This window comes from Leucopleurus acutus, assembly GCF_964270905.1.
Source record: "Leucopleurus acutus genome assembly, chromosome: 2".
NCBI classification, from domain to species: Eukaryota; Metazoa; Chordata; class Mammalia; order Artiodactyla; family Delphinidae; genus Leucopleurus; species Leucopleurus acutus.
This window is the reverse complement of record NC_139143.1, coordinates 142,642,633-142,668,949: the sequence shown is the minus strand read 5'-3', so window position 1 is coordinate 142,668,949 and position 26,317 is coordinate 142,642,633. Positions and strand designations below refer to the sequence as shown.

Sequence of the window (26,317 nt, the reverse complement as noted above, 5' to 3'; positions counted from 1 at the left end):
TGATGACTATAAGTTTGTTTTCTTTCTTTCTTTCTTTCTTTCTTTCTTTCTTTCTTTCTTTCTTTCTTTCTTTCTTTCTTTCTTTCTTTCTTTCTTTTTTTGGCTGCCTTGGGTCTTCGTTGCTGCACATGGGCTTTCTCTAGTTGGGATGAGCGGGGGCTACTCTTCATTGTGGTGTGTGAGTTTCTCATTGTGATGGCTTCTCTTGTTGTGGAGCACAGGGCTCTAGGTGCACAGGCTTCAGTACTTGCAGCACATGGGCTCAGTAGTTGTGGCATGTGGGCTCTAGGGCATGCAGGCTTCAGTAGTTGTGATGCACAGGCTCAGTAGTTGTGGCTCACAGGCTCTAGAGCACAGGCTCATTAGTTGACGCACATGGACTTAGTTGCTCTGCAGCATGTGGGATCTTCCTGGACCACGGATTGAACCCGTGTTCCCTCCATTGGCAGGTGGATTCTTAACCACTGTGCCACCAGGGAAGTCCCCATAAGTTTGTTTTCCACATTTATGACTCTACTTCTGTTTTGTAAATAAATTCATTTGTACCCTTTTTTTAGATCCCACATATAAGCAGTATCATATGATATTTGTCCTTCTATGTCTGACTTACTTCACTCAGTATGACAATCTCTACAGGTCCATCCATGTTGCTGCAAATGGCATTATTTTGCTCTTTTTTATGGCTGACTAATATTTCATTGTGTATATGTACCACATCTTCTTTATCCATTCCTCTGTTGATAGACATTTAGGTTGCTTCCATGTCCTGGCTATTGTAAATAGTGTTGCAATGAATATTGGGGTGCATGTATCTTTTAAAAAATGTATTTATTTATTTATTTTTGGCTGCATTTGTCTTCATTGCTGCATACAGGCTTGCTCTAGTTGCAGTGAGAGGGAGCTACTCTTTGTTGCGGTGTGTGGGTTTCTCATTGTGGTGTCTTCTCTTGTCGTGGAGCATGGGCCCTAGGTGTGCGGGCTTCAATAGTTGTGGCATGTGGGCTCAGTAGTTGTGGCTCGTGGGCTTAGTTGCTCTGTGAAATGTGGGATCTTCCTGGACCAGGGCTCGAACCTGTGTCCCCTGCACTGGCAGGCAGATTCTTAACCACTGTGCACCAGGGAACTCCCACATGTATCCTTTTGAATTATGGTTTTCTGGGGGTATATCCAGTAGTGGGATTGCTGGGCCATATGTTAATTCTCTTTTTAGTTTTTTAAGGAACCTCCATACTGTTCTGCATAGTGGCTGCATCAATTTACATTCCCACCAACACTGTAAGAGCATTCCCTTTTCTCCACACCCTCTCCAGCATTTATTTTTTGTAGATTTTTTGATGATGGCCATTCTGACTGGTGTGAGATGATACCTCACTGTAATTTTGATTTGCATTTCTCTAATAATTAGTGACGTTGAGCATCTTTTCATGTGCTTTTTGGTCACCCATACATCTTCTTTGGAGAAATGTCAATATAGATGTTCTGCTCATTTTTTGATTGTTATATGATTTATTTATTCTGATATTGAGCTGCATGAGCTGTTTGTATATTTTGGACATGGATCCCTTGTTGGTTGCTTTGTTTGCAAATTATTTTCTCCCATTCTGAGGGTTGTCTTTTCATGCTGTTTATGGTTTCCTTGCTGTGCAAAAGCTTTTAAGTTTACTTAGATCCTATTTGTTTATTTTTGTTTTTATTTTCATGACTCTAGGAGATGGGTCAAAAAACATCTTGTGATTTATGTCAAAGAGTGTTCTGCCTTTGTTTTCCTCTAAAAGTTTTATACTGTCTGGCCTTATATTTAGGTCTTTAATTAATTTTGAGTTTATTTTATTTATTTATTTATTTACTTTAACATCTTTATTGGAGTATAATTGCTTTAGAATGGTGTGTTAGTTTCTGCTTTATAACAAAGTGAATCAGTTATACATATACATATATCCCCATATCTCTTCCCTCTTGCGTCTCCCTCCCTCCCACTGTCTCTATCCCACCCCTCTAGGTGGTCACAAAGCACTGAGCCAATCTCCCTGTGCTATGCAGCTGCTTCCCACCAGCTATCTATTTTACATTTGGTAGTGTATATATGTCCATGCCACTCTCTCACTTTGTCCCAGCTTACCCTTCCCCCTCCCCATGTCCTCAAGTGCATTCTCTAGTAGGTCTGCATCTTTATTCCCATCTTGCACCCAGGTTCTTCATGACCATTTTTTTTTTTTAGATTCCATATATATGTGTTAGCATACAGTATTTTTTTTCTCCTTCTGACTTACTTCACTCTGTATGACAGACTCTAGGCCCATCCACCTCACTACAAAAAACTCAATTTCATTTCTTTTTATGGATGAGTAATATTCCATTGTATATATGTGCCACATCTTCTTTATCCATTCACCTGTCAATGGACACTTAAGTTGCTTCCATGTCCTGGCTATTGTAAATAGACCTGCAATGAACATTGTGATACATGACTCTTTTTGAAATATGGTTTTCTCAGGGTATATGCCCAGTAGTGGGATTGCTGGGTCATATGGTAGTTCTGTTTTTAGTTTTTTAAGGAACCTCCATACAGTTCTCCATAGTGGCTGTATCAATTTACATTCCCAAGAACAATGCAAGAGGGTTCCCTTTTCTCCACACCCTCTCCAGCATTTAATTTTTGTACATTTTTTGATGCTGTCCATTCTGAATGGTGTGAGATGATATCTCATTGTGGTTTTGATTTGCATTTCTCTAATGATTAGTGATGTTGAGCATCCTATCATGTGTTTGTTGGCAACCTGTATATCTTCTTTGGAGAAATGTCTATTTAGGTATTCTGCCCATTTTTGGATTGGGTTGTTTGTTTATTTGATATTGAGCTGCATGAGCTGCTTGTAAATTTTGGAGATTAATCCTTTGTCAGTTGCTTCATTTGCAAATATATTTTCACATTCTGAGGGTTGTCTTTGGTCTTGTTTAGGGTTTCCTTTGCTGAGCAAAAGCTTTGAAATTTCATTAGGTCCCATTTTTTAATTTTTGTTTTTATTTCCATTTCTCTAGGAGGTGGGTCAAAAAAGATCTTGCCATGATTTAGGTCATCATAGAGTGTTCTGCCTATGTTTTCCTCTAAGAGTTTGATAGTGTCTGGCCTTACATTTACGTCTTTAATCCATTTTGAGTTTATTTTTGTGTATGGTGTTAGGGAGTGTTCTAATTTCATTCTTATACATGTAGCTGTCCAGTTTTCCCAGGGCTCCTTATTGAAGAGGCTGTCTTTTCTCCACTGTATATTCTTGCCTCCTTTATCAAAGATAAGGTGACCATATGTACATGGGTTTATGACTGGGCTTTCTATCCTGTTCCATTGACCTATATTTCTGTTTGTGTGCCAGTATCATACTGTCTTGATTACTTTAGCTTTGTAGTATAGTCTGAAGTCAGGGAGCCTGATTCCTCCTGCTCCGTTTTTCATTCTCAGATTGCTTTGGCTATTTGGGGTCTTTTAGTTTCCACACAAATTGTGAAAAATGTTTTTCTAGTTCTGTGAAAAACCCCATTGGTAGTTTGATAGGGATTACACTGAATCTGTAGATTGCTTTGGGTAGTATAGTCATTTTCACAATGTTGATTCTTCCAATCCAAGAACATGGTATATCTCTCCATCTGTTTGTATCATCTTTAATTTCTTTCATCAGTGGCTTATAGTTTTCTGCACACCGGTCTTTTGTCTCCTTAGGTAGGTTTATTCCTAGGTATTTTATTCTTCTTTGTTGCAATGGTAAATGGGAGTGTTTCCTTAATTTCTCTTTGAGACTTTTCATCATTAGTGTATAGGAATGCAAGAGATTTCTGTGCATTAATTTTGTATCCTGCTACTTTACCAAATTCATTGATTAGCTCTAGTACTTTTCTGGTAGCATCCTTAGGATATTCTATGTATAGTATGATGTCATCTGCTAACAGTGACAGCTTTATTTCTTCTTCTCTGATTTTGATTCTTTTTATTTCTTTTTCTTCTCTGATTGTTGTGGCTAAAACTTCCAAAACTATGTTGAATAATCATGGGGAGAGTGGGCAACCTTGTCTTTTTCTTGTTCTTAGTGGAATTGGTTACAGTTTTTCACCATTGAGGACGAGGTTGGCTGTGGGTTTGTCACATATGGCCTTTAATATGTTGAGGAAAGTTCCCTCTATGCCTACTTTCTGGAGGGTTTTTATCATAAATGGGTGTTGAATTTTGTCAAAGGCTTTCCCTGCAGCTACTGAGATGATCATATGGGTTTTCTCCTTCAATTTGTTAATATGGTGTATCACATTGATTGACTTGCGTATATTGAAGAATCCTTGCATTCCTGGGTTAAACGTCATTTGATCATGGTGTATGATCCTTTTAATGTGCTGTTGGATTTTGTTTGCTAGTATTTCATTGAGGATTTTTGCATTTATGTTCATCAGTGATATTGGCCTGTAGTTTTCTTTCTTTGTGACATCTTTGGTTTTGGTATCAGGGTGATGGTGGCCTTTTAGAACGAGTTTGGGAGTGTTCCTCCCTCTGCTACATTTTGGAAGAGTTTGAGAAGAATAGGTGTTAGTTCTTCTCTAAATGTTTGATAGAATTCGCCTGTGAAGCCATCTGGTGCTGGGCTTTTGTTTGTTGGAAGATTTTTAATCACAGTTTCAATTTCAGTACTTGTGATTGGTCTATTCATATTTTCTGTTTCTTCCTGGTTCAGTCTCGGAAGGTTGTGCATTTCTAAGAATTTGTCCATTTCTTCCAGGTTGTCCATTTTATTGGCATATAGTTGCTTGTAGTAATCTCTTATGATCCTTTGTATTTCTGCAGTGTCAGTTGTTACTTCTCCTTTTTCATTTCTAATTCTATTGATTTGAGTCTTCTCCCTTTATTTCTTGATGAGTCTGGCTAATGGTTTATCAATATTTTTTATCTTCTCAAAGAACCGGCTTTTAGGTTTCTTGATCTTTGCTATTGTTTCCTCCATTTCTGTTTTATTTATTTCTGATCTGATCTTTATGATTTCTTTCCTTCTCGTAACTTTGGGCTTTTTTTTGTTCTTTCTCTAATTGATTTAGGTGTAAGGTTATGTTGTTTATTTTGTATGTTTCTTAAGGTAGGATTTTATTGCTATAAACTTCCCTCTTAGAACTGCTTTTGCTGCTTCCCATAGGTTTTGGGTCATCGTGTGTTCATTGTTATTTGTTTCTAGGTAATTTTTGATTTCCTCTTTGATTTCTTCAGTGATATCTGGGTTATTATGTAATGTATTGTTTAGCCTCTATGTGTTTGTACTTTTTAGAGACCTTTTCCTGTAATTGATATCTAGTCTCATAGCATTGTGGTCAGAGAAGATACTTGATACGATTTCAATTTTCTTATATTTACCAAGGCTTGATTTGTGACCCAAGATATGATCTATCCTGGAATATGTTCCATGAGCACTTGAGAAGAAAGTTGTTGTTTTTGCATGGAATGTTGTTTTTTGTATGGAATGTCCTATAAATATTAGTTAAGTCATTCTTGTTTAATGTATTATTTAAAGCTTGTTTTTCCTTATTTATTGTCATTTTGGACGATCTGTCCATTGGTGAAAGTGGGGTGTTAAAGTCCCCTACTATGATTGTGTTTCTGTCAATTTCCCCTTTTATGGCTGTTAGTATTTGCCTTATGTATTGTGGTGCTCCTATGTTGGGTGCATAAATATTTACAATTTTATATCTTCTTCTTGGATTGATCCCTTGATCATTATTGTCTCTTGTAATAGTCTTTGTTTTAAAGTCTATTTTGTCTGCTATGAGAATTGATACTCTATCTTTCTTTTGATTTCCATTTGCATGGAATATGTTTTTCCATCCCCTCACTTGCAGCCTGTTTGTGTCCCTAGGTCTGAAGGGGGTCTCTTGTAGACAGCACATATATTGGTCTTGTTATTGTATCCATTCAGCCAGTCTATGTATTTTGTTTGGAGCATTTAATCCATTTATAATTAAGGTAATTATCGATATATATGTTCCTATTACCATTTTCTTAATTGTTTTGGGTTTGTTATTGTAGGTCTTTTCCTTGTGTTGTGTTACTTGCCTAGAAAAGTTCCTTTAGCATTTGTTGTAAAGCTGGTTTGGTGGTGCTGAATTCTCTTAGCTTTTGCTTGTCTGTAAAGGTATAATTTCTCCATCAAATCTGAATGGGATCCTTGCTGTGTAGGGTAATGTTGGTTGTAGGTTTTTCCCTTTCATCACTTCAAATATGTCCTGCCACTCCTTTCTGGCTTGCAGAGTTTCTGCTGAAAGATCAGCTGTTAACCTTATAGGGATTCCCTTGTATGTTATTTGTTGTTTTTCCCTTGCTGCTTTTAATATTTTTTCTTTGTATTTAATTTTTGATAGTTTAATATGTGTCTTGGCATGCTTCTCCTTGGATTTATCCTATATGGGATGCTCTGTTTTTCCTGGACTTGATTAACTATTTCCTTTCCCATATTAGGGAAGTTTTCAACTACAATCTCTTCAAATATTTTCTCAGTCCCTTTCTCTTTCTCTTTTCCTTCTGGGACCCCTATAATTCGAATGTTTGTGCGTTTAATGTTGTCCCAGATGTCTTTGAGACTGTCCTCAATTCTTTTCATTCTTTTTTCTTTATTCTTCTCTGCAGTAGTTATTTCCGGCATTTTATCTTCCAGGTCACTTATCTGTTCTTCTGTCTCAGTTATTCTGCTATTGATCCCTTCTAGAGAATTTTAAATTTCATTTATTGTGTTGTTCATCATTGTTTGTTTGCTCTTTAGTTCTTCTAGGTCCTTGTTAAGCATCTCTTGTATTTTTTGCATACTATTTCTCAGATTTTGGATCATCTTTACTATCATTATTCTGAATTCTTTTTCAGGTAGACTGCCTATTTCCTCTTCATTTATTAGGTCTGGTGGGATTTTACCTTGCTCCTTCATCTGCTGTGTGTTTCTCTGTCTTCTCCTTTTGCTTAACTTACTGTGTTTGAGGTCTCCTTTTCACAGGCTGCAGGTTCGTAGTTCCTGTTGTTTCTGGTGTCTTTCCCCAGTGGCTAAGGTTGGTTCATTGGGTTGTGTAGGTTTCCTCATGGAGGGGACTAGTGCCTGTGTTCTGGTGGGTGAGGCTGGATCTTCTCTTTCTTGTGGGAGGGTCCACGTCTGGTGATGTGTTTCAGGGTATCTGTGACCTTATTATGATTTTAGGCAGCCTCTCTGTTGTTGAGTGAGGTTGTGTTCCTGTCTTGCTAGTTGTTTGGCATAGGGTGTCCTGCACTGTAGCTTGTTGTTTCTTGAGTGGAGCTGGGTCTTGGCATTGAGATGGAGATCTCTGGGAGATATTCACCGTTTGATATTACATGGAGCTGGGAGGTCTCTAATGGACCAATGTCCTGAACTTGGCTCTCCCACCTCAGAGGCACAGCCCTGACGCCTGGCCGGAGCACCAAGAACCTGTCATCCACACAGCTCAGAATAAAAGGGAGTAAAAAAGAAAGAAAGAAAGGAAAAGATAAAATAAGATAAAATAAAATATTTAAAATAAAAAATTAATTATTAAAAAAATTAAAAGTAATAAAAAGAGAAAGAAAGAAAGAAGAGAGCAACCAAACCAAAAAACAAATCCACCAATGATAACAAGCACTAAAAACTATACTAAAGAAAAAAAGAAAAGGGGGAAAAAAAAACGGACAGACAGAACCCTAGGATAAATGGTAAAAGCAAAGCTATACAGATAAAATCACACAGAGAAGCATTACACATGCACACTCAAAAAAAGAGAAAAAGGGGAAAAAAATATATTGTTGCTCCCAAAGTCCACCTCCTCAATTTGGGATGATTGGCTATCTATTCAGGTATTCCACAGATACAAGGTACATCAAGTTGATTGTGGAGAGTTAATCCGCTGCTCCTGAGGCTGCTGGGAGAGATTTCCCTTTCTCTTCTTTCTTTGCACAGCTCCCAGGGTTCAGCTTTGGATTTGGCCCCGCCTCTGCATGTAGGTCATCTGAGGGTGTCTGTTCTTCGCTCAGAGAGGACAGGTTTAAAGGAGCAGCTGATTCGGGGGCTCTGGCTCACTCAGGCCGGGGGGAGGGAGGGGTATGGATGCGGGGTGAGCCTGCGGCGGCAGGGGCCGGCATGGTGTTGCAACAACTTGAGGCATGCTGTGCATTCTCCCGGGGAATTTGTCCCTGGATCATTGGACGCTGATGGTGGCGGGCTGCACAGGCTCCTGGGAGGGGAAGTGTGGATAGTGACCTGTGCTTGCACACAGACTTCTTGGTGACCGCAGCAACAGCCTTAGCGTCTCATGCCCATCTCTGGGGTCCACGCTGTTAGCCGCAGCTCGCGCCCGTCTCTGGAGCTCCTTTAAGTGGCACTCTTAATCACCTCTCCTCGTGCACCAGAAAACAAAGAGGCAAGAAAAAGTGTCTTGCCTCTTCGGCAGTTCCAGTCTTTTTCCTGGACTCCCTCCTGGCTAGCTGTGGTGAATTAGCCCCCTTCAGGCTGTGTTCACACAGCCAACCCCAGTCCTCTCCCGGGATCCTACTGAAGCTGGAGCCTCAGCTTCCAGCCCCCACTCGTCCTGGCAGGTGAGCAGACAAGCCTCACAGTCTGGTGGCTGCTGGTCGGTACCGATCCTCTGTGTGGGAATCTCTCTGCTTTGTCCTCTGCATCCCTGTTGCTGTGCTCTGCTCCATGGCTCAGAAGCTTCCCCCTCTGCCACCTGCAGTCTTTGCCCGTGAAGGGGCTTCCCAGTGTGTGGAAACCTTTCCTCCTTCACAGCTCCCTCTCACTGGTGCATGTCCCATCCCTATTCTTTTGTCTCTGTTTTTTTCTTTTTTCTTTTGCCCTACCCAGGTACATGGGGGAGTTTCTTCCCTTTTGGGAGGTCTGAGGTCTTCTGCCAGTGTTCAGTAGGTGTTCTGTAGGGGTTGTTCCACATGTAGATGTATTTCTGATGTATTTGTGGGGAGGAATGTGATCTCCACATCTTACTCTTCTGCCTTTTTTTTTTTTTTTACTCTTCTGCCATCTTGAGGCTCCTCTTGAGTTTATTTTTGTGTATAGTGTTAGGGAGTGTTCTAATTTTATTCTTTACATGTAGCTGTCCAGTTTTTCCAGCAACACTTATTGAAGAGACTGTCTTTCCTCCATTGTATATTCTTGCCTCCTTTGTCACAGATTAGGTGACCAAAGCTGCATGGGTTTATCTCTGGGTGTTGTGTCCTGTTCCATTGATATGTATTTCTGTTTTTGTGCCAGTACCATACTGTTCTGATGACTGTAGCTTTGTAGTATAGCCTGAAGTCAGGGAGCTTGATTCCTCCAGCTCCATTTTTCTTTGTTAAGATTGCTTTGGCTATTCGAGATTTTTCGTTCCATATAAGTTGTAAAAGTTTTTGTTCTAAGTCTGTGAAAAATGCCATTGGTAATTTGATAGGGATTGCATTGAATCTGTAGATTGCTTTGGGTAGTAGAGTCATTTTCACAATGTTGATTCTTCCAATCTGAGAACATGGTATATCTTTCCATCTGTTTGTGTTGTCTTTGATTTCTTTCATCAGTATCTTATCAAAACTTATCTGATAGTTTTCTGAGTACAGGTCTTTTGCCTCCTAAGGTAGGTTGATTCCTAGGTATTTTATTCTTTTTGTTGCAATGGTGAATGGGATTGTTTCCTTAATTTCTCTTTCTGATCTTCTGTCGTTAGAGTATACAAATGCAAGAGATTTCTGTGTATAAATTTTGTATCCTGCAACTTTACCAAATTTTATTAATGAGCTCTAGTAGTTTTCCTGTAGCATCCTTAGTAGTTTCTATGTATAGTATCATGTCATCTACAAACAGTGACAGTTTTACTTCTTCTTTTCCAATTTGGATTCCTTTTATTTCTTTTTCTTATCTGATTGCCATGGCTAGGACTTCCAAAACTATGTTGAATAATAGTGGTGAGACTGGACATCTTTGTTTTGTTCCTGATCTTAGAGGAAATACTTTTTCAGTTTTTTACCATTGAGAATGATGTTTGCTGTGGGTTTGTCATATATGGGCTTTATTATGTTGAGGTAGGTTCCCTCTATGTCCCCTTTCTGGAGAGTTTTTATCAAAAATCAGTGTTGAATTTTGTCAAAAGCTTTTTCTGCATCTATTGAGATGATCATATGGTATTTTGTATTTTATCTAGTCTTCTAGTTGATCTTGCCAACAGGTCCATTCTAGTCCTAAGTCTAACTTACAGATATTAAGTTTTTATGTGATAATATACATACAGTAAAAACAAGTTCACAGGATTTTTGTGATTCCAAATGTGAAAAGTTTTATAATATGAGGCAGTATATATAAAATGAGTCATTTTAGTCAGGTTATGATAGAATCTTTGAGTGAAAATTGGAATGAGAAAATTTACAATTCTACACACTGTAAATGAGTAGTTGTCTTTATTTTCTTATAACACCACTTCTTTCCTTTCATGACACTTACATGTGGGGCTAGAGAACATGCAAACAAAATGGCTCACTCAGTGCCTAACAGCATTTAATAATCATAGCTCCAGCAATACTGAAATGGAAAGAGATCAAAACATTAAGTTTCTCAGTAAGCAACAGGCTATCACAACAATGCAACAACAGTACCACGATACTCCTGTTACTCTATAAAGCGTAATATTGCCTAAACTTTTTGTTTGTCAGACTCATAATCACCTATGAGATTCTAGACTCTGCTAATAGCATATGTCTTTTTCTATGTTTCCTCAGCCCTAACGATGGCAGCTGCTTCCTACAGTTACTAATCTCTGGGTTACCTCATGGTCATGGGTTGGATTGTGTCCCCTAACGTAGGTACCACTGAAACCTGTTAATATGACCTTGTTTGTAAACAACATCTTCTATATGTAATCAGGTTAAGGTGATGTCATTATGGATTTGGGTGGGCCTGAAGTTGAATGAACAGTAGTGTATTTGTACAGAGAAAGAGAGGGGGATTAGATGCAGAGACAAAAAAGAGGCAGAGAGGAAAGAAGGCCATGTGAAGACAGAGACAGAGATTGCAGTTATGCAGCCATCAGCCAAGGAAGTCTTGGGGCCACCAGAAGCTGGGAGAGGCGAGGAAAGACTCTTTCCTAGAGCTTTGAGAGGTAGCATGGCCCTCCTGATATCTTGATTTCAGACTTCTAGTCTCAGAACCACGAGAAAAGATATTTCTGTTATTTTAAGCCACCCAGTTTGTGGTACTTTGTTAATGACAAATGCCCTAGGGAAATGAATACACTCACCCTCCTCTTTTTGCCATTTCAGTCTTCTATCAATAATATTGGTAATAACCAATCTCTCAACCCCCTGCTATAAATTCCCTCTGTTTGAAATACCTAGTGAGGTATCTGGTTTTACCACTGGAATGTAAACTGATATACTATGCTCCCCCCCAAATTCTCAGTACTTTGTATCTTGATCTAAAGGGTAATCACCAAACAGTTGATGGATGTAGTAAATAGAGAATTGCAACAACAGATTAATATCAATGCATATTTTTTCACTTGTCATATATAACACTTGCTAATTGCTAAATATTTTGCCCAATTCGTCTTTATCATTTCACTTAATAATATGTCTTGGAAATCTTCCTGTATCAGATCAGCCATGTTATTTTACAGCTGCATAGTTTTATCAATTGGATATACTGTTATTTAATTAAATGGTGCCTGAAGGATCCTTTAATTGTTTCCATCTTGTTTTTTTCTTTTAGGTTCTTATCAGTTATCTATTTTATACATATTAGTGTATATAATCCAATCTCCCAATTCAACCTCCCCCACCCCGCTTTCCCACCTTGGTGTCCTTGTTCTTTACATCTGTGTCTCTATTTCTGCCTTGAAAACTGGTTCATCTGTACCATTTTTCTAGATTCCACATATATGCGTTAATATACAGTATTTGTTTTTCTCTTCCTAACTTACTTCACTCTGTATGACAGTCTCTAGGTCCATCCACGTCTCTACATATGACCCAATTTCATTCCTTTTTATGGTTAATATTCCATTGTATATATGTACCACTTCTTCTTTATCCATTCATCTGTCGATGGACATTTAGGTTGATTCCATGACCTGGCTATTGTAAATAGTGCTGCAATGAACATTGGGGTGCATGTGCCTTTTTGAATTACATTTTTCTCTTGGTATATGCCCAGTAGTGGGATTGTTGGGTGATATGGTAATTCTATTTTTAGTTTTTTAAGGACCCCCCCATACTGTTCTCCACACTGCTGTATCAATTTACATTCCTACCAACAGTGCAAGAGGTCTCCCTTTTCTCCACACCCTCTCCAGCATTTGTTGTTTGTAGATTTTCTAATGATGCTCATTCTAACTGGTGTGAGGTGATACCTCGTTGTAGTTTTGATTTTCATTTCTCTAATAATTAATAATTTTAAGTTTCATTAGGTCCCATTTGTTTATTTTTGTTTTTATTTCCATTACTCTAGGAGGTGGGTCAAAAAGGATCTTGCTGTGATTTATGTCAAAGAGTGTTCTTCCTATGTTTTCCTCTAAGAGTTTTATAGTGTCTGGTCCTACATTTAGGTCTTTAATCCATTTTGAGTTTATTTTTGTGTATAGTTCTAGGGAGTGTTCTAATTTCATTCTTTTACATGTAGCTGTCCAGTTTTCCAAACACCACTTATTGAAGAGACTGTCTTTTCTCCATTGTATATCTTTGCCTCCTTCGTCATACATTAGTTGACCATAGGTGCATGAGTTTGTCTTTGGGCTTTCTATCCTGTTGCACTGATCTGTATTTCAGTTTTCGTGCCAGTACCATATTGTCTTGATTACTGTAGCTTTGTACTATAGTCTGAAGTCAGGGAGTCTGATTGCTCTAGCTCCATTTTTCTTCCCCAAGATTGCTCTGGCTTTTCATGGTCTTTTTTATCTCCATAGAAATTTTAAGATTTTTTTGTCCTAGTTCTATAAAAAATGCCATTGGTAATTTGATAGAGGTTGCATTGAATCTGTAGATTGCTTTGGGTAGCATAGTCATTTTCAAAATATTGATTCTTTCAATCCAAGAACATGGTATATCTCTCCATCTGTTTGTGTCATCTTTGATTTCTTTCATCAGTCTCCTATAGTTTTCTGAGTACAGTTCTTTTACCTCCTTAGGTAGGTTTATCCCTAGGTATTTTATTCTTTTTATTGCAGTGGAGAATGGGATCGTTTCCTTAATTCCACTTTCTGATCTTTCATTGTTAGTGTATAGGAATACAAGAGATTTCTGTCCATTAATTTTGTATCCTGCAGCTTTACCAAATTCATTGAGTAGCTCTAGTAGTCTTCTGGTGGCATCTTTACGATTTTCTATGTATAGTATCATGTCATCTGCAAACAGTGGCCATTCTACTTCTTTTTTTCCAATTTGGATTCCTTTTATTTCTTTTTCTTCTCTGATTTCCATGGCTAGGACTTCCAAAACTATGTTGAATAATAGTGGCAAGAGTGGACATCTCTGTCTTGTTCCTTATCTTAGAGGAAATGCTTTCAGTTTTTCACCATTGAGAATGATATTTGCTGTAGGTTTGTTGTATATGGCCTTTATTATGTTTAGGTAGGTTCTCTCAATGCCTACTTTGTGGACAGTTTTTATCATAAATGGTTTTGAAGTTTGTCAAAAGCTTTTGCTGCATCTATTGAGATGATCATATGCTTTTTATCCTTCAATTTGTTAATATGGTGTGTCACATTGAATGATTTGCATATATTGAATAATCCTTGCATCCCTGGGATAAATCCCACTTGATTATGGTGTATGATCCTTTTAATGTGTCGTTGGATTCTGTTTGCTAGTATTTTGTTGAGGATTTCTTTTTTTAACATCTTTATTGGAGTATAATTGCATTACAATGGTGTGTTAGTTTCTGCTTTATAACAAAGTGAATCAGTTATACATATGTTTCCATATCTCTTCCCTCTTGTGTCTCCCTCCCTCCCACCCTCCTTATCCCACCCCTCTAGGTGGTCAAAAACCACCTAGCTGATCTCCCTGTGCTATGCGGCTACTTCCCACTAGCTATCTATTTTACGTTTGGTAGTGTATATATGTCCATGCCACTCTCTCATTTTGTTACAGCTTACCCTTCCCCCTCCCCATATCCTCAAGTCCATGCACTCGTAGGTCTGTGTCTTTATTCCCGTCTTACCCTTAGGTTCTTCATGACCTTTATTTTAATTTTTTTCTTAGATTCCATATATATGTGTTAGCATACGGTATTTCTTTTTCTCTTTCTGACTTACTTCACTCTGTATGACAGACTGTAGGTCCATCCACCTCACTACAAATAACTCAATTTTGTTTCTTTTTATGACTGAGTAATATTCCATTGTATATATGTGCCACATCCTCTTTATCCATTCATCTGTTGATGGACACTTAGGTTGCTTCCATATCCTGGCTATTGTACATAGAGCTGCAATGAACATTTTGGTACATGACTCTTTTTTATTTTTTGTGGTACGCGGGCCTCTCACTGTTGTGACCTCTCCTGTTGTGGAACACAGGCTCCAGACGCGCAGGCTCAGAGGCCATGGCTCACAGGCCCAGCCACTCCATGGGATGTGGGATCCTCCTGGATGGGGGCATGAACCCATGTCCCCTGCATCAGCAGGCAGACTCTCAACCACTGCATCACAGGGAAGCCCCAAGTACATGAATCTTTTTGAATTATAATTTTCTCAGGGTATATGTCCAGTAGTGGGATTGCTGGGTCATGTAGTAGTTCTATTGGTAGTTTTTTAAGAAACCTCCATACTGTTCTCCATAGTGGCTGTATCAATTTACATTTCCACCAACAGTGCAAGAGGGTTCCCTTTTCTCCACACCCTCTCCAGCATTTATTATTTCTACATTTTTTGATGATGGCCATTCTGACGGGTGTGAGATGATATCTCATTGTAGTTTTGATTTGCATTTCTCTAATGATTAATGATGTTGAGCTTTCTTTCATGTGTTTGTTGGCAATCTGTATATCTTCTTTGGAGAAATGTCTATGTAGGTCTTCTGCCCATTTTGGGATTGGGTAGTTTGTTTCTTTGGTATTGAGGTGCATGAGCTGCTTGTAAATTTTGGAGATTAATCCTTTGTCACTTGCTTCATTTGCAAATATTTTCTCCCATTCTGAGGGTTGTCTTTAGTCTTGTTTAGGGTTTCCTTTGCTGAGCAAAAGCTTTGAAGTTTCATTAGGTCCCATTTGTTTATTTTTGTTTTTATTTCCATTTCTCTAGGAGGTGGGTCAAAAAGGATCTTGCTGTGATTTATGTCATAGAGTGTTCTACCTATGTTTTCCTCTAAGGGTTTGATAGTGTCTGGCCTTACATTTAGGTTTTTAATCCATTTTGAGTTTATTATTATGTATGGTGTTAGGGAGTGTTCTAATTTCATACATTTACATGTAGCTGTCCAGTTTTCCCAGCACCACTTATTGAAGAGGCTGTCTTTTCTCCACTGTATTTTCTTGCTCCCTTTATAAGGTGACCATATGTGCATGTGTTTATCTCTGGGCTTTCTATCCTATTCCATTGATCTACCTTTCTGTTTTTGTGCCAGTACCATATTGTCTTGATTATTGTAGCTTTGTAGTATAGTCTGAAGTCAGGAAGCCTGATTCCTCTAGCTCCATTTTTCGTTCTCAAGATTGCTTTGTCTATTCGGGGTCCTTTGTGTTTCCATACAAATTGTGAAATTTTTTTGTTCTAGTTCTGTGAAAAATGCCAGTGGTAGTTTGATAGGCATTGCATTGAATCTGTAGATTGCTTGGGGTAGTAGAGTGATTTTCACAGTGTTGATTCTTCCAATCTAAGTACATGGTATATCTCTCCATCTATTTGTATCATCTTTAATTTCTTTCATCAGTGTCTTAAATTTTTGGCATACAGGTCTTTTGTCTCCATAGGTAGGTTTATTCCTAGATACTTTATTCTTTTTGTTGCAATGGTAAATGGGAGTGTTTTCTTAATTTCACTTTCAGATTTTTAATCATTAGTTTATAAGAATGCCAGAGATTTCTGTGCATTAATTTTGTATCCTGCTACTTTACCAAATTCATTGATTAGTTCAAGTAGGTTTCTGGTAGCATCTTTAGGATTCTCTATGTATAGCATGATGTCATCTGCTAACAGTGACAGCTTTATTTCTTCTTTTCTGATTTTGATTCATTTTATTTCTTTTTCTTCTCTGATTGCTGTGGCTAAAACTTCCAAAACTATGTTGAATAATAGTGGTGAGAATGGGCAACCTTGTCTTGTTCCTGATCTTAGTGGAAATGGTTTCAGTTTTTCACAATTGAGGACGATGTTGGCTGTGGGTTTGTCATATATGGCCTTTATTATGTTGATGAAAGTTCCCTCTATGCCTACTTTCTGGAGGGTTTTTATCATAAATGGGTGTTGAATTTTGTCAAAAGCTTTCTCTGCATCTATTGAGATGATCATATGGTTTTTCTCCTTCAATTTGTTAATATGGTGTATCACGTTGATTGATTTGCATATATTGAAGAATCCTTACATTCCTGGAATAAACCCCACTTGATCATGGTGTATGATCCTTTTAATGTGCTGTTGGATTCTGTTTGCTAGTATTTTCTTGAGGATTTTTGCATCTATGTTCATCAATGATATTGGCGTGTAGTTTTCTTTCTTTGTGACATTCTTGTCTGGTTTTGGTATCAGGGTGATGGTGGCCTCGTACAATGAGTTTGGGAGTGTTCCTCCCTCTGCTATATTTTGGAAGAGTTTGAGAAGGCTAGGTGTTAGCTCTTCTCTAAATTTTGATAGAATTTGCCTGTGAAGACATCTGGTGCTGGGCTTTTGTTTGTTGGAAGATTTTTCATCACAGTTTCAATTTCAGTGCTTGCGATTGGTGTGTTCATATTTTCTGTTTCTTCTTGGTTCAGTCTCAGCATGTTGTGCGTATCTAAGAATTTGTCCATTTCTTCCAGGTTGTCCATTTTATTGGCATAGAGTTGCTTGTAGTAATCTCTCATGATCCTTTGTATTTCTGCAGTGTCAGTTGTTACTTCTCCTTTTTCATTTCTAATTCTATTGATTTGAGTCTTCTCCCTTTTTTTCTTCATGAGTCTGGCTAATGGTTTACCAATTTTGTTTATCTTCTCAAAGAACCAGCTTTTAGTTTTATTGATTTTTGCTATCATTTTCTTCATTTCTTTTTCATTTATTTCTCATCAAATCTTTATGATTTCTTTCCTTCTGCTAACTTTGGGTTTTTTTTGTTCTTCTTTCTCTAATTGCTTTAGGTGCAAGGTTAGGTTGTTTATTTGAGATGTTTCATGTTTCTTAAGGTAGGATTGTTTTGCTATAAACTTCCCTGTTAGAACTGCTTTTGCTGCATCCCATCAGTTTTGGGTCATCGTGTTTCCATTGTCATTTGTTTCTAGGTATTTTTTAATTTTGTCTTTGATTTCTTCAGTAATCACTTCGTTATTAAGTAGCATATTGTTTAGCCTCCATGTGTTTGTATGTTTTACAGATCTTTTCCTGTAATTGATATCTAGTCTCATAGCGTTGGTGTCAGAAAAGATACTTGATATGATTTCAATTTTCTTAAATTTACCAAGGCTAGATTTGTAACCGAAGATAGGATCTATCCTAGAGGCTATTCCATGAGCAGTTGAGAAAAACGTGTATTCTGTTGTTTTTGGATAGAATGTCCTATAAATATCCATGAAGTACATCTTGTTTAATGTATCAGTTAAAGCTTGTGTTTCCTTATTTATTTTCATTTTGGATGATCTGTTCATTGGTGAAAGTGGGGTGTTAAAGCCCTTACTATGATTGTGTTATTGTCGATTTCCCCTTTTAAGGCTCTTAGTATTTGCCTTATGTATTGAGGTGCTCCTATGATGGGTGCATAAATATTTAAAATTGTTATATCTTCTTCTTGGATCGATCCCTTGATCATTATGTAGTGTCCTTCTTTGTCTCTTATAACAGTCTTTAATTTAAAATCTATTTTGTCTGATATGAGAATTGCTACTCCAGCTTTCTTCTGATTTCCATTTGCATGGAATATCTTTTTCCATCCCCTCACCTCAGTCTGTATGTGACCCTAGGTCTGAAGTGGGTCTCTTGTAGACAGCATATATATGTGTGTTGTTTTTGTATCCATTCAGCCAGTCTGTGTCATTGGTGGGAGCATTTAATCCATTTATAATTAAGGTAATTATCAATATATATGTTCCTATTACCATTTTCTTAATTGTTTTGGGTTTGTTATTGTAGGTCTTTTCCTTGTCTTGTGTTACTTGCCTAGAAAAGTTCCTTTAGCATTTGTTGTAAAGCTGGTTTGGTGGTGCTGAATTCTCTTAGCTTTTGCTTGTCTGTAAAGGTTTTAATTTCTCCATCAAATCTGAATGAGATCATTGCTGGGTAGAGTAATCTTGGTTGTAGGTTTTTCTCCTTTATCACTTTAAATATGTCCTGCCACTCCCTTCTGGCTTGCAGACTTTCTGCTGAAAGATTAGCTGTTAACCTTATGATATTCCCTTGTGTGTTATTTTTCCCTTGCTGCTTTTAATATTTTTTCTTTGTATTTAATTTTTGATAGTTTGATTAATATGTGTCTTGGCGTGTTTCTCCTTGGATTTATCCTGTATGGTACTCTCTGTTTTTCCTGGACTTGATTAACTATTTCCTTTCCCATATTAGGGAAGTTTTCAACTATAATCTCTTCAAATATTTTCTCAGTCCCTTTCTTTTACTCTTATTCTTCTGGGACCCCTATAATTTGTATGCTGGTGCATTGAATGTTGTCTCAGAGGTCTCTTAGACTGTCCTCAATTCTTTTCATTCTTTTTTCTTTATTCTATTCTGAAGTAGTTATTTCCACCATTTTATCTTCTAGGTCACTTATCCGTTCTTCTGCCTCAGTTATTCTGCTATTGATCCCGTCTACTTTTAATTTTATTTATTGTGTTGTTCATCATTGCTTGTTTCGTCTTTAGTTCTTCTAGGTTCTTGTTAATGTTTCTTGCATTTTCTCTATTCTATTTCCATGATTTTGGATCATCTTTACTATCAGTATTCTGAACTCTTTTTCAGGTAGACTGCCTATTTCCTCTTCATTTGTTAGGTCTGGTGGGTTTTTACCTTGCTCCTTCATCTGCTGTGTGTTTTTCTGTCTTTTCATTTTGCTTATTGTATTGTGTTTGGGGTATCCTTTTCACAGGCTGCAGGTTCGTAGTTCCCATTGTTTTTGGTTTCTGTCCCCAGTGGCTAAGGTTGGTTCTGTGGGTTGTGTAGGTTTCCTGGTGGAGGGGACTAGTACCTGTGTTCTGGTGGATGAGGCTGGATCTTGTCTTTCTGGTGGGCAGGTCCACGTCTGGTGATGTGTTTTATGGTGTCTGTGGCCTTATTATGATTTTAGGCAGCCTCTCTGCTAATGGATGGGGCTGTGTTCCTGTCTTGCTAGTTGTTTGGCATAGCATGTCCAGCACTGTAGCTTGCTGGTCGTTGAGTGAAGCTGGGTCTTGGCATTGAGATGGAGATCTCTGAGAGATATTCGCCATTTGATATTATGTGGAGCTGGGAGGTCTCTTGTGGACCAGTGTCCTGAACTTGGCTCTCCCACCTCCGTGGCACAGCCCTGATGTCCGGCTGGAGCACCAAGACCTTGTCCTCCACATGGCTCAGAATAAAAGGTAGAAAAAATAGAAAGAAAGAAAGAAAGAGAGAGATAAAGAAAGAAAGAAATAAGGAGGATAAAATAAAATAAAGTAAGATAAAATGAAGTTATTAAAATAAAAAATAAATATTAAGAAAAAAATTTTAAAAAGTAAAAAAAAAACGGATGGACACAACCCTAGGACAAATGGTGAAAGCAAAGCTATACAGACAAAATCTCACAGAGAAGCATATACATACACACTCAGAAAAAGAGGAAAAGGGGAAAAAATAATCTATCTTGCTCCCCAAGTCCACCTTCTCAATTTAGGATGATTTCTTGTCTATTCCGGTATTCCACAGATGCAGGGTACATGAATTTGATTGCGGAGCTTTAATCCGCTGTATGCGGCTGCTGGGAGAGATTTCCCTTTCTCTGTTCGCACAACTCTCTGGGTTCAGCTTTGGATTTGGCCCCGCCTCTGCGTGTAGGTCACTGGAGGGCGTCTGTTTTTCACTCAGACAAGACGGGGTTAAAGGAGCCGCTGATTCAGGGGCTCTGGCTCACTCAGGCCTGGGGGAGGGAGGGGTACGGAGTGCTGGGCGAGCCTGCGGTGGCAGAGGCCGGCATGACGTTGCACCAGCCTGAGGCGCGCTGTGCGTTCTCCCGGGGAGGCTGCCCCTGGATCCCGGGACACTGGCAGTGGCGGGCTGCACAGGCTCTCCGGAAGGGAGGTGTGGATAGTGACCTGTGTTCGCACACAGGCTTTTTGGTGGCGGCAGCAGCAGCCTTAGCGTCTCATGCCTGTCTCTGGGGTCCGCGTTGTTAGCCACAGCTCGCACCCGTCTCTGGAGCTCCTTTAAGCAGCGCTCTTAATCCCCTTTCCTTGCGCACCAGGAAACAAAGAGGCAAGGAAAAGTCTCTTGCCTCTTCGGCAGCTGCAGACTTTTCCCGGAACCGCTCCCGGCTAGCTGTAGTGCACTAGCCCCCTTCAGGCTGTGTTCACGCCGCCTACCCCAGTCCTCTCTCTGCGCTCCGACTTAAGCCCGAGCCTTAGCTCCCAGCCCCCGCCCGTCCCGGCGGGTGAGCAGACAAGCCTCTCAGGCCGGTGAGTGCCGGTCGGCAGCGATCCGCTGTGCGGGAATCTCTCTGCTTTGACCTCCGCACCCCTGTTGCTGTCCTCTCCTCCGTGGCTCTGAAGCTTCCCCCCTCCGCCACCCGCCGTCTCCACCTGCGAAGGCACTTCTAGTGTGTGGAGACCTTTCCTCCCTCACAGCTCCCTCTCACTGGTGCAGGTCCCGTCCCTATTCTTTTGTCTATGTTTTTTTCCTTTTTCTTTTGCCCTACCCAGGTACGTGGGGAATTTCTTGCCTTTCGGGAGGTCTGAGGTCTTCTGCCAGCATTCAGTGGGTGTTCTATAGGAGTTGTTCCACGTGTAGATGTATTTCTGATGTACCTGTGGGGAGGAAGGTGATCTCCCCATCTTACTCTTCCGCCATCTTCTCAAATCCTGTTGAGGAATTTTGCATCTATATTCATCAGCAATATTGGTCTCTAATTTTCTTTTTTTTGTCTGGTTTTTGTATCAGGGTGATGGTGGTCTCGTAGAATGAGTTTGTGAGTATTCCTTCCTCTGCAATTTTTGGAAGAGTTTGAGAAGGATGGGTGTTAGCTCGTCTCTAAATGTTTGATTGAATTCACCTGTGAAGCTATCTGGTCCTGGACTTTTGTTGTTGGAAGATTTTTAATCACATTTTCAATTTCATTACTTGTGATTGGTCTGTTCATATTTTCTATTTCTTCCTGGTTCAGTCTTGGAAGGTTATACCCTTCTAAAAAATTGTCTATTTCTTCCAGGTTGTCCATTTTATTGACATAGAGTTGCTTGTACTAGTCTCTATTAAAATGTGTACAGAAAGTTGGTTCACTAAACATATATATATAAATCTTGGAGAGTTCTTTGGTGAGATATTAGTAGGATAAGTACCTAGCTACAGGATTCTCAGATCTAAGGGACTGTACAACTGAAATTCTAATAAGGAATATCGACTTCTTTTATAAATGTGCTGCATTCTTCTTAAAGGGCTATCACTAGAGACTGCTTCATGTTATAATACAGCTTGGAGAATTATGCCTTTTACAACCCAACTGACCTAAAGTATAGCCATCAAGGAAAACTTCACTCTTATTTTTTCTTCACTGGTAAGCCATTTACATTTCTGGGAGCAATGAGATGAAACCCAGCTAACAAACCATTGGGGCTAAGTCACAGCTCTGGGAATAGGAGGTCTCTCGAGGAACAAAATAACCAGACTCACTGGGAGGCAAATCAGATGACAAATAAGATGAAGCTCTGTTCAACAACTCAACAAAATTCTGCCATCTGTGAAAGAAAAGGAAACATAATACCTGTGATCATTGTGGGAAGCTCTGGAAGAATGTGCAATAAAGCTTAAAGCTTATACAGATAGTGATATTAAAGGAGTTTTTTGATGTCTGTATCATTTGGGGTGCAGTGAAGGAAACACAAGCTACTTTAAGTGTCTCTACTAGAAATGGAAATTAGGCACTCACAAAATTATTGCAGGGGCTAGTAGAATGGAGGTTGATGTCTGCTGCTGAGCTAAGGGTTAGGCCTCAGAAGATGTAGCCCAGAGTCCAGGGAACTGCAGGAAATTCTGGCTGATGTCTCAGATGCCCTTGGCCATGAGTTTGGTGATTAGGCAGTATATAGGGCATTCTGACCACCAGAAAAACTGATGTCTGCCAGGGTTATTGGAGTTGCTACTACTGCAGAAAAATAATAAATACTTATAATGTCCCTGCCCCTCTCCCCAGTCTTCCTGCCTTTGAAATCTCATGCAGTTGCATTTCAGTGATGGAACTTAAATCAATTCCAGAACCTCAGTTTTTAAGGGAGCTTTGGAAATGTTCTTTTTAGCCTTCCTAAGTGTGGGAAGTATTACAACATAGGAAAGAACATAGAAGGGGATAGAAATGGGTGCTAAGTGCAAATAGATATTTAGTGAAGTCCCCAAGCAGAAATTGCATTGAAGAATGCATGAGCACTTGACAATCAGGGAGTCATTTAAAACTTACAAGTACTTTAGGAACACTTTGGTAGTGAGAATCACTTATATTTGCTTGCCCAACATCCATTCTCCATTTATATAAAAATATGTTTCTCTGGGCTAATGGGCTACAATCTATGTCTCATACCTCCCCTAGACAATGTTGTGACCCACTCAGTCTAATTAATCTCAATCTATCACTTCACTTTCCCTATCCTTCCCTCCCTCCCTTCTTCCTTCTCTCCCACTCTCTGTCTCTGTGTCTCTTATTAATTTTTGTTTCTGGTGCTTCCTGAAGTTTCATTTCCCCTGATTTTGTGTGTAAGTCCATATCCTTTCAAAAATATTTCTTTTTGCTTATGTTAGCAAAAATCAGTTTCTGCTTCTAGCAACCAAACTACAACTGATAAGAATTTTTATCACCTCTTTGCCCATCAGAAGTCAAGCAAATATAAAGAGCCAATTGTGGGAATATGTCCTGTGTTTTCTAGGAAAGTTTTAATGCCATGTGATTTTATACTTTTTATTTTTATTTATTTTTTAACGGAAGTATAGTTGATTTACAGTGTTGTGTTAGTTTCAGGTGTATAGCAAAGTTACTCAGTTTTATTTTATTCAGTTTTCTTTTTCAGATTCTTTTTCCTTATAGGTTATTATGAAATATTGAGTATAGTTACCCGTGCTATACAGTAAGTCCTTGTTGGTTATCTATTTCATACATAGTAGTGTGCACATGTTAATCCCAAACTCCTAATTTATTGCTCCCAACCTCTTCCCCTTTGGTAACCATAAGTTTTTTTTCTATGTCTGTGGATCTATTTCTGTTTTGTATATAAGTTCATTTGTGCCATTTTTAAAAATATTCCACATATAAGCAATATCATATGATATTTCTCTTTCTCTGTCTGGCTTACTTTGCTTAGTATAATAACCTCCAGGTATATCCATGTTGCTGCAAATGGCATTATTTCATTCTTTTTTATGGCTGAGTAATATTCCATTGTGTGTGTGTGTGTGTGTGTGTGTGTGTGTGTGTGTGTGTGTGTGTGTGTATATATATATATATATACACACACACACACCACATCTTCTTTATCCATTCATCTGTCAATGGACATTTAGGTTGCTTCTGCCTTCTGGCTATTGTAAATAATGCTGCAATGAACATTGTGGTGTATATATCTTTTCAAATTCTGGTTTCCTCTGGATTTACGCCCAGGAGTGGGATTGCTGAATCATAAGGTAGCTCTATTTTTAGTTTTTTAAGGAACCTCTATAAACTCATTAGATACATAACTAGTTTGTTTTGCTTATACCTCATAAAACTTTTTCTATACATGGTATCACAAATCAGAAAAGTTTTTTGTCAGTATAGAAAATATGACCTCCAGAGCTTCATGTCACTTTAGGCACAAGAATAGATAAGGCATAGCTATACAGAACCACAAGCCAGATAAACTGATGACTATATCAGCTGCTGCAAGGCTAGGCAGGGAAAAGAAAGTTGGAGAAGTAGCACTCTTAAGGAATATTAATAAACATACAAAGATCTGATATTAGCACAGATCTGGAAATGAACTGCAGTAGAAGCATCTCCTGTCTTCTACACTTCCTGCAGTTCCCTCCTCTTAGGAGGGCCAGGTTTATGCCTACAGCATCTTCTGACCCATTGAACAACAACACAACAAAAACTTAAATCAATTTATATTTCCACATGGCATAACATTTATTTTTCAGAACTGTTAGGAGTTAGCAAATATTCAGTAAGTGCTCTGGACAAGATGGCACCAGAAACTCTCTTGCCCTTTCTTGAATTTTTGCTGATAGCAGGGGAGGGAAATTGCAGGAAATTTTTCTAAGTACTGAACTTGGACACTGCCTGATTTAAGTGGTATATAGGACTTAAGTGACCAATGAAATCCTTTAGATCCTCTAATAAAATACGTTCTTTATTCCATACTCTTTATATTACTCTAGGACCTTCAAAGAGCCATTGACAATTTAAGTGTGAGAATGGGTTCTTGTTGCCATAAAAGGCAGTGTAATTCTAATCACAGTACCAGGTGCCAAACTCTGCATGTTGAGTCAGAGAGGTCAGGATTGAAGGACAAGGTCTGTGAGCCTGATTGTAGATTCAGGCAGATCTGCGTTCAAATTCTAACTTCATCCAAACTTAAGTTAAAATGGCCTTTAATTAGCATTCTGGGTACTTTGTGTGCCTTCTCTCATTTAATTGAGCCAACCATCTTATTAGACATGTAAATGACTTGGCTATGGACACGCTGATCAATGGAGGAGCCACGATTTAAACCCTGACTGTCTGACTCCAAATCCTGCACCCTTAACCATTGTACTCTATGGCCTTACACATAAATGTAATATAACTTGGTTTCAGTTACATTTCCCACCCCCGTTAGGAATTCCATGAACATGGTTTCAGTGTCTTCTGATATCTACTATTGCAGAAGTTGTTGTTGTTGTTGTTTTACTTTAAGTTAAACATCTTTATTATGGTGTTTAAATGCCAGATTGAAAGAAACATACTACAGTTGACCCTTGAACAGTGCACTGGAGGTTGGGGTGTGTTAGGGGCGCTGACCCTCTGCCCAGTCAGAAATTCATGTATAATTTATAGTTGGTCCTCCATATTAGTGATTCCTCCTTTCCACTTGTCCACATTGCTAAAGTATGAGGTCAGTCTGATTTGGATTCATTTATAATTACTTTTTTTCATTTATTTGCTTTGGTTTAGTTGTATTTTGTTTTGGCTGCATCCTTAAATACTTTTCTTTGTTTCTGTAGCACAAAAGTTTTGTCAGGAGGGACATGGATACTTTTTTTCTTAATTTAGTCTAGATCATAACAAATCCATTCAGTCTGTACACAGAGGGTTTTTCTTTTTCCCATCTCTGCAAAATTTCTTCAGCTGTGACTTTTGGTTTTATTTCTTGTCCAATTCTTCTAGTTTCTTATTCCACAATTTCAGGGCATCTTAGGTTCAATTTCTATTTTTATTCTTCTATCTCTACTATCCGTTTTCATTTTTTTCTGCTCTTTTTCTCTAGATTTTGTGGAAACTTCTCAAGTTTGACATTATGCACTAGATTTTCTCTAGCATTAATTTTGCTGTTCATTGATTTCTAGTTATCCCTTTTTCTTTTGTAAATAATATTTTTTTAAAACACCACCCTGGCCATTCGTTATGTGTTGTTTTTGGCTGCTTTCAGGCCACAATGACATAGTTGAATAGTTGCAACAGATTATAGACCCACAAAGCCTTTAACATTTATTATGTGACCCTTCAAAGAAAAGGCTTGTTGACCTAAACATTTAACATAGGTGTCTTAATATCATTAAATATCTAACAATATTCAGATTTCCTTGATTGTTTTATTTTTAAATTGAGATATAATTGACATATAACATATTAGCTTCAAGTGTACAGCATAATGATTCGATATATGTATATATTGCAAAATGATCACAATAAGTCTAGTTAATATCCATCACCAAACATAGTCACAATCCTGGTTACCTCTTCATTATGCTGTAGAAGTTTCAGTTTCCTGGAAACTATCCACAT

The 26,317-nt window shown here is 38.5% G+C and overlaps 1 protein-coding gene across 1 annotated transcript in view; it reads right to left on the bottom strand.

Moving 5' to 3' along the window:
• LOC309974618 (uncharacterized protein C1orf87) overlaps positions 1–26,317 on the bottom strand; it is a gene marked incomplete at both ends in the record, with an annotated part of 111,744 nt that overhangs the window by 14,273 nt on the left and 71,154 nt on the right. The window contains 1 exon segment of the mRNA XM_082859274.1: positions 21,982–22,046. Coding sequence (XP_082715400.1) covers positions 21,982–22,046 — 65 coding nt within the window.